At 48.6% G+C, this 9,128-nt stretch overlaps 2 protein-coding genes across 2 annotated transcripts; both read left to right on the top strand.

Moving 5' to 3' along the window:
- Window positions 1-599: 599 nt before the first annotated feature.
- LTR64_006460 (uncharacterized protein) lies at window positions 600-1,800 on the top strand (the record flags this gene model as incomplete). Its single annotated transcript, XM_064900790.1, has 3 exons — window positions 600-650; window positions 702-1,210; window positions 1,281-1,800. 3 exons carry the CDS (start codon window positions 600-602, stop codon window positions 1,798-1,800), a joined length of 1,080 nt encoding a protein of 359 aa, XP_064751866.1.
- A 916-nt stretch (window positions 1,801-2,716) lies between these two features.
- Window positions 2,717-9,094, top strand: CCH1 (calcium channel protein; the record flags this gene model as incomplete). The annotated part of the gene is made up of 1 exon (XM_064900789.1): window positions 2,717-9,094. The coding sequence occupies one exon, from the start codon at window positions 2,717-2,719 to the stop codon at window positions 9,092-9,094; it is 6,378 nt and encodes a 2,125-aa protein (XP_064751865.1).
- Window positions 9,095-9,128: the final 34 nt, after the last annotated feature.

Here is a 9,128-nt window from a genome sequence, read left to right as displayed (position 1 = left end):
GATTCGTCGTTTGCATTTCAGACATATGGAGCACAAACGACTTTGACACATGCAATTGGTGCTGTCGAGCAAGCGTAGCCTGTCTGACATCAAAGTAAGTGGACTAGGATAGCTCTATCAGGTTGACTGGGAGTCGTCCTGCCTTGCTAGAAAAGGTTGTTGAGTAGGCCTGAACAGCAATGACCGATCATCAGAGAGACAACGGCTAAGCAAGCATGTCGCCGATCTGATCATGGTCACGTCTTGCCACCTGTAAACCAAGAGTCGTACCAATATTGACTTGTTCAGTACTTGTATCTTTGATGGGATTTACTACGTTACAGCACGCTCGCTTCGTTGTTCATGTATCTGGTAGGCATATCCAAGTCACGAAAAGGATACAGTGATTATTTGCCGTAGTTTACCATGATGAATAGACATCTGCGGCAAATTACCCTCCGCACGACTTAGGCTCGACTACAAAAAGGCCACAAGGCAGGAGCGTGTCGACGTAATTGCCTTGTTTAGAGAAACTGTGACAAGATCTGAGAAGCGCTTCCCTCCACGACTGGTGAACATTAGGAATCTACCACTATACTTCACACCGCCAGCCCCCAGATATGTCGATAGAACCCATAATCACCTTCAAGGCTGGTCAATGTGATTTGGACGTGAGTGCTGCTTTGTTTCCCCGAGAGTGCTGCTAATAACCATGGCCACAGGAATCAACTGGCAAGGTTCGACCAGAATCTACCCCAGGATATGTCTACCTCTACTCTGACGAAGACCTTCTACACTTCTGCTGGCGACCCCGAGATGCCACGCTCGAAGCTCCCGAACTCGATCTGATCATGTTTCCGACAGATGGCAGTTTTGTACCATATCAGAACAAGCCAGTCAATGGCCGTGTATTCGTCCTGAAATTCTCATCGAGCTCTACAAGACATCTGTTCTGGCTTCAATCAAAGAGTCAATCACCGAGTGGCAATGCCGCGTATTTCAGTCCGCGAGACCTGAAGATTGGTGAGGTGGTGAACAGCCTTCTACAGGGAGAGGAGGTGGACGTCCAACAAGCAGTTAGCGAGATGCGAACAGGACACTCTAACGAAGACGAAGACGCTGATATGGAAGATGTGGAAGGTCAGGGAGGTGCAGGACCTGGCGCGACCGGAGGTGATATTCGAGAGGAAGGCGAAGGTTCGAGGGAGGGCGGTGCCGATGGTGGCAGAGCGTAGGTTATCAGCCCCAAAAGTATGGAATGCACTGGCGTCCACGCTTCGGTATGCTAACGACATGTATAGCACCGGAAGCAATCTAGATGCACAAAGTATCATACAAAACTTTCTCAACTCAATGCCAGGTGGATCTGGGAACAGAAATCAACCACAGCAGAAGTTATTCACCACTTTGCAAGATCTGCTAACGCCGACTGCGACAGTGTCTTGGCTAAGTGCCGCGTCGGAAGGCACAGTCGACCAGGTCATGCAGTACCTGCCCTCCAATCTTGTAGCTTTAGCTACAGAAGATGACGATGCATCAGTGTCACAAAGTCTCAGCTTGGCTGAGAAGAAGAGATTAGTTGAGCGTGTGCTAAGATCACCACAATTTTCACAAAGCCTGGCTAGTCTGACCATTGCTCTACGAGACGGCGGTCTTCCAAGCATAAGTGAAGCACTCAACGTTCCAGTGCAGAATGGAGGATACATGAGAAGAGGTGGTGTTCCCCTGGGTGGTGGTGAAGCTGTGGAAGCTTTCCTCAACGGTGTCAAGGATGTGGTGGCAGACGAGGGTAAGAAGGAGGACGACATGGAAACAGATTGACGACAGATACGCTGGAGGCGGCGGAGGCAGTATGACACTGCAGTGCTCTATTACCACTACTCGAGTACAACAGGACAGAATGAAGTGTTCAGCGATCTCGGTCTTAATCTTGCGCCAAGTCGCTGGTTCCTTGGCATCGAGCATTGCTCGAGATTGAGCACGGTCACAATGAAGTTGCCTAGAAGATATGTTCACAAGCCATGAGCTTTCTTTCACCAGAGGCCTCTTTACTCAAGGACATCGTTACATAAAACATGTAGTAAAGTTTTAATATTCTCCCTCGATCAATTGGAGAGTCTATGATCTCTCCGAGTGTTCGTCTATGTTTTGGCTACGCGAAAAATGGAATTGCGTTTCCAATATTTCGAGGCTGATATGGATGGTTGTGCTGATACTGAAATGTCAACGGATGAGGAGGATGTCCAGCTAGCGTACCACCAAGAAACGACCTGAAAGTGTGGGGGCTAAGCGGCTCCTGAAGCGGAATCTTCAGGGACCGCAGCGAAGGTAAAACCCTGGAGTCCTCTAAGCTAGCCTACATTCGTGGATGGCGCAAGGGTGTATCCATGGAACCTCGTGTCTCGCATGTGCTGCTGATGTTGTCGCTGTCCATTATGAAAATCCAGGAATAGCACTTTCAACAGCATTTACTCGTGATATATCTGTCTTTCGCGCATACGATTCTACTATCCTCTCGACGATCGCTTCCGACACGCGAATAGCCACGACCCACCGTCCCTCATTCAGTACAGCAACAGGCTTCGACTCATTGCCCTACAGTCGAACATACACCACAATTCAACAGCAGGACGAGCTGGTTGTGGCTTCGGTGGGAAGCCGATATCTGAGTGTGACGAAATGTTGAGGTAATAGGATGAGCCTGCCATAAAGAGGCAGGTACGACCAAGAGACGACCATGAACTCCCGGCGCAGTCCCTCACCAGACAATCCTGCGCCCCATTCGATACCTTTGCAGAACCTCTCGAGACCTCCAGATGCCCTCGCAGGACATTCAGCTCAGCGTTCCAGGAGTGGTCATGCTAGCAGGTTTAGTCTCGGTCATGGGCGTACACCTTCGTTGTTAGCACGTAGACAATATCAGCCACTTATCACAGACTCTCCAGTCGACGCTCGAGCGGACGCTCCTAGCGCAAGTTCCTTTGACAACGCTCGCTTCGAGCCTCCAGAGGATGCACGTGCTTTTGCCAACGCACATGTCGGTCTTTCCTTCGACACGACCACTACATCTACCGGACGGCCTGAGTTGGGACCGGGTTACTCTGCTCAACCCAACGACAATATTTCCGTGTTCTCACCACAAGAAGACGACGACCTCGCTCCTCTGACACAAAGTCCTGGCCTACGGTCAGCAATGAAAGATGCATCCGTCAAGCATTCAGGTCAGCGCCATGATAGGAAGAGAAGCAGTGTCCAGTTTCTGGACACAACCTCTATACCATCCCGAAGTCCTCGAAGCTCTCATCTTGGAGATAATCTACCTGCTCTTAACACCAGTGCCGGTGTGTCAAGAAAGTTGAGTATAAATAGCGGCATACTTCGCCTCTCAACTGATAGTCGTCGTCCGTCAAGAAGCCGTTCGCGTTCACCATCACCATCACCTCTAGCTAGAGCTGGTTCGATGCTCAGAGGCATGTCTGAGCGTGTCGTCAACATAAGCAACGACTCCGATATCGTCGAACAAAACATTCGAAGAAAGTCAACTGTGCGTCGAGCACGTCGAAGAAGCCTTGCCAGACAAGACACTAATGACATAGAGATTGGTGCCGGTATCGAGGAAGACCATAGAAATTCCACTGCTGCGTCCTCGGAGGAGAAGAGGTCGGATGCTGATGTACCACCAACTTTCCTTGCGCCACGTCCTGTCAGACATTCTAATCCGCTCAAAGGCAAATCGTTGGGTATTTTCGGGCCAGACAATGCACTGAGGAAGTGGCTATTGGAACTACTAATCCATCCTGCTACTGAGCCTATAATTTTAGTCCTCATTCTCGCTCAAGCTGTCTTACTTGCAGTGAACGCTGCTCCTGACGCACAATACATGCAACCACGTTCCCGCGAATGGGGCAGGCTGAAGTTCGATTATGCCATCTTTGCCTTGTTCTTCATCTATACTGGCGAAATCATCGCAAGGATAATCATTTCAGGATTCATCATCAACGCCACGGGTTATACCACTCTGGATCGAAGTCGCGGATTTAGGGCCGGTGCTTGGGCTAAGCTTGGTTCTTACTTCTCGATGTACGACAAATCAGACGCCCAACCACAAAGAAGAGCCAGTGTCGACTTCCAGCCGTCTATCGTTCGCGCTTTCACGGGTCTACCTGATGAGCAAGGACCAGGGCACACGCGACAGAAACAGAGGATTCGGCTCGCAAAACGCGCTTTCCTACGCCACTCGTTCAATAGACTCGACTTTATTGCCGTTGTCTCCTACTGGATTTCATTCGTTATGCAGCTTGGTCGGGTCGACACAACCCACCACGTCTACATCTTCAATATGTTGAGCTGCCTTCGACTTCTGCGCTTGCTTGGTCTGACTGGAGGGACAACAATTATCCTTCGAAGTTTGAAGAAGGCTGCGCCCCTGCTTGTTAATGTTGCCTTCCTTATTGGCTTTTTCTGGTTAATATTTGGGATAATTGGTGTCCAAAGCTTCAAGTCGAGTCTGCGAAGGACATGCGTGTGGGTTGGCGACGATGGCTCAGGGCAGAATTATACACTCAACCTGGCACCCGAGAATCTACAGTTTTGTGGTGGTTACCTTAATTCAACCTATCAGCCAATGCCATGGCTGAAAGCAAATGGTGAGGCAGGTGCTCAAGAACCAAAGGGCTATTTGTGTCCGCTGAATTCCCTCTGCGTCGAGAACGATCGCAACCCATACAATGGTACGGTCAGTTTTGACAACATCGTGCAATCAATGGAGCTCGTCTTTGTCTTGATCTCTTCCAATACGTGGAGTGATCTTATGTACTACTTGGTCGATTCGGACTACCTCATATCGGCACTTTTCTTTGCTGTCGGCATTGTAATCCTGAGCTTGTGGTTAGTGAATTTGCTCATCGCAGTCATCACGTCCTGTTTCCAGATAATTCGTGAAGAGAGCAGACAGAGCGCCTTTACTACTAGCGAAATTGACGAACCTGAGCTGGAAGAGGATCACAGATTGGCAAAGGGTAACAAGCTCAAGGAGCTGTTCGCGAAAACAAGAATTTTTTGGATAACACTAATCGCCTTCGACTCGATCGTGATGTGCCTTCGGAGTGCTTCCATGAATCAGTGGCGGGAGGATTTCATCATGTGGACGGAAACCGTGGTTACATTGTTGTTGATGCTAGAGATCATCCTTCGTTTCATCTGCGATTGGCGACGATTCTTCCATCATAGACGAAATTCCGTGGACCTGTTCCTAGCTCTCGTCACAGTCATCATTCAGATCCCCCCAATACGGAATTCTGGAATTCCTTACGCATGGCTTACTCTATTTCAAATTGCTCGTATCTACAGGGTTGTTCTGGCGGTTCCTGTTACTCGAGAACTGATCAGTCTGGTGTTCGGCAATGCGGTCGGTCTGCTCAACCTGATTATCTTCGTGTTTCTTTTCACATTCCTGGCAGCAATACTTGCATCACAAATGTTCAGGGGTGATATCCCATCAGAAGATGCCGCAGGAGATTCTATTCAAGTACAATTTTTTGATATCTGGAATTCGTTCATTGGTATGTACATTATCTTCTCAAGCGAGAATTGGACGAGTGTACTCTACAATGTCTCTCAATTCGACGTTCGATGGAATACAGCCTGGTTGGGCGCGATCTTCTGTATTCTCTGGTTCATAATGGCCAACCTAATCGTCCTGAATATGTTTATTGCCGTCATACAGGAAAGTTTCGATGTGTCCGAAGATGAAAAGCGGTTACAGCAAATGAAGGCTTTTCTCAAACAGAAGGAGGTTGCCGGGACAGCTGGAGGCAATCTTGCTCTTTCATCAATTTTCAAAATGGGGCGAGATAATCTGCGCCAGCGAGACGCGTTAGAATACGGAGGAGCGACCATGGAGCAATTGCTCAAAGATGCGGTCGTAACCGATTTCCTTGAAGAGCAAGGAGCTAGTCATAAACCAAGACCACTTTCAACACAACTAACAAATCTGCCTGTGGCGAAGGTTGCGCCTGGCATGTTCACCAAGATTTGGGCTAAGATAAGTGGGTACAGCAAGAAAGATCCTAACCCTTTCTACACGCATAACATATCAATACGTGCGAACGAAGAATTCGATGCCCGAGCAATGGCGAAGCAAGTTGCCTCGACAGCGGACAATCGACGCAAGCTACAACGGCAGTACTTGAACAGGCATCCGGACTACAATGTGTCTCTATTCATGTTTAGGCCTGATAACCCAGTCAGAAAGGCTTGCCAATATCTTGTCGGACCTTCGCGAGGAACTGAAAGACTTGATGGAGTGATGCCGTGGAAGCCTGCTTGGTATGCCTTCTCGGCTTTCACGTACATGACAATCGTGGCGATGGTCGTCATAGCATGCGTGACAACACCTCTCTATCAAAAGCAGAATTTCTCCGTTGAGGATCGCTATAATAATTGGCTGGTTTGGACTGATATGGCATTTGCAACATTGTTCTCTTGCGAAGCTTTGATCAAGATCATTGCTGACGGCTTCTTTTACACACCCAATGCCTTCTTCAGAAGCATATGGGGCTTGATTGATCTGGTTGTGCTTATTAGCTTGTGGATTAGTGTCATTACCACACTCACTCAGGAAGATTCAATCACACGTGGTGTAGGAGCCTTTAAAGCTCTCAGAGCACTGAGATTGCTGAATATCAGCGAGAGCGCTCGAGACACTTTTCATTCCGTCATCGTCGTTGGTGGTTACAAAGTCCTATCGGCGGCGTTCGTGTCACTCAGTCTATTGGTTCCCTTCGCTATTCTTGGTCTCAATTTGTTCAATGGCAAATTCGAAGCATGCAACGATGGGAGCTACTCCGGCATCCTTTCCAATTGTGTGAACGAGTTCAACAGTACACCTTATAATTGGCCTGTCTTAGCACCAAGGACAGTCTCTAACCCAGCGTACAGTTTCGATGACTTTGCCAGTTCTCTGTTTATCCTCTTCCAGATTGTCTCTCAAGAGGGATGGACAGGCGTCATGCAAAGCGGCATGGCTGTTACAGGCGTAGGGTTGCAGCCACAAGCTTTTGCGAACGAAGGTAACGCTGTCTACTTCATTGTGTTTAACTTGCTTGGAGCAGTCTTCGTGCTGACCTTGTTCATTTCGGTCTTCATGCGTAATTACACGGAGCAGACGGGTGTCGCCTACCTTACTGCTGATCAACGATCTTGGCTCGAACTGCGCAAGCTTCTCAAGCGAATCACGCCAGCAAAGAAGTCACTCGATGAACGTGCAAGCAAAATTCGAAGAAAGTGTTATTCCATTGCGAGTAAGAAGCGCGGCAAGTATCCACGTTTCGTCACAACCTTACTTTTGCTACATCTAATATTGCTTGTCGTCGAATTTTATCCTCAGCCGCAATGGTGGGAAACCCTCAGAAGCATCGTTTTCCTATGCTTCACCTTGGTATTCATGGTCAACATAGGCATCAGGATCATTGGCCTGACCTGGGATCGATTTCGTCGCAGTTCTTGGGACCTTTTCTCAATCCCCGCCGTAGGTGGGGCCTTTGTTACATCGCTGATGGCATTGGGCAGTATCGAAAACCGGATTATCGAGCAGCTACATAAGTTGTTCCTGGTGTCGATTCCTTTCATGCTCATCCCAAGAAACAATCAACTAGACCAACTTTTCAAGACAGCTGCAGCTTCGTTGCCTCTGATTGCAAACCTGTTAGCAACGTGGTTTGTGCTGTTTCTGGTTTATGCTATCGCAATGACACAAGCATTCTCTTTGACGCGATTCGGAAGCAACGAGAATGGCAACGTCAATTTTCGTAATGTCCCGAAAGCACTCATTCTTCTCTTCAGGATGAGTATTGGAGAAGGCTGGAATACTCTGATGGAAGACTACGCTCAAATTCAACCACCATTTTGCGTAGTCGAACGGACCTTTTTTGATAGCGATTGTGGAAGTGAAGGGTGGGCACGAGGCTTGTTCGTCTCCTGGAACATCATCAGCATGTACATCTTCGTGTCACTGTTCGTATCCCTGATATTCGAAAGCTTCTCCTACGTTTACCAACGCAGTGGCGAGCTGGCCAAAGTCAGCCGTGAAGAGATCCGTCGTTTCAAACAGGCATGGGCAGAATTTGACCCCAAAGGTACGGGGTACATCTCGAAAGAAGCATTCCCAAGGCTGCTTGGTGAACTGTCGGGTGTGTTCCAGATGCGCATCTACGATGGGGATTTCACTGTAAGAAACTTGATCGAAGACTGCTCTGTTCAGCCTGGGGAGATCAATACATCAAAGCGCGTTGTTGCAGGAATCGACCTCGAAAAGCTCAATTCGCGCCTTAACCAGATCCCAGTGCAAGAGATCAGAGCACGACGTGTACAAATGGAGATATTCTATCAAGAAATGCTTCTCTCTGCTGATGCGGAGAAGGGTATATCATTCACATCATGTTTGATGATTCTGGCTCACTACAACGTCATCAGTGACAGCAAAAGTCTTCGACTAGAGGAGTTTTTGCGAAGAAGAGCGCGATTGCAACGGGTCAATGAGACCATCAAGCGCAATACTGTCATCAGGTTCTTTGACGCAGTACACTGGGCGAGAAAATTCAAGAAACACAAAGCAATGCGGAGAGACTCCAAACTTGAAGGGCCACCACAAATACCCATTCCCGAAATCTTTGTGGAAAACCCTGAAGACAGTCCCGATTCTGGCGACGAGGCAGTGGCTAGGGATTTCACAGAAACGACGCCACTCTCACCTAGAAAGGTTCCACCGGAGATTCCGAGAATCAATACCAATCTTTCTCGTCCGGGCTCGGCGGCTGGTTCCCTCTCGCCACGGGACATGTCTCCAGGTTCAAGTCCAATTAGCTCACCTAGACATCTCTCGGAGATCGATACGAGCTATCGTGGTGGGAGAGATAGATCAGACAGATCACCACCAGCGACGCCGTCACTTGGTGGTCACAGCAGACAGAGTAGTACAGTGACAGGCCAAGGTGTATTGGAAAGTTTCGATGCATCAGCATGGGGAGAGAGCTTACGAAGGAGTTTTACGACACGAAGATCTACGTCGACAAGACGACCATCAGACTTGACGAGGACAGACTCAGGACAGCACTGATATATTGACTGGTGACGAGGCATGGCGTTCTAAT

The sequence above is a fragment of the Lithohypha guttulata genome (genome assembly GCF_036872675.1).
Source record: "Lithohypha guttulata strain CCFEE 5908 chromosome Unknown scaffold_5, whole genome shotgun sequence".
NCBI classification, from domain to species: Eukaryota; Fungi; Ascomycota; class Eurotiomycetes; order Chaetothyriales; family Trichomeriaceae; genus Lithohypha; species Lithohypha guttulata.
This window is presented reverse-complemented; position numbering and strand designations above follow the sequence as displayed.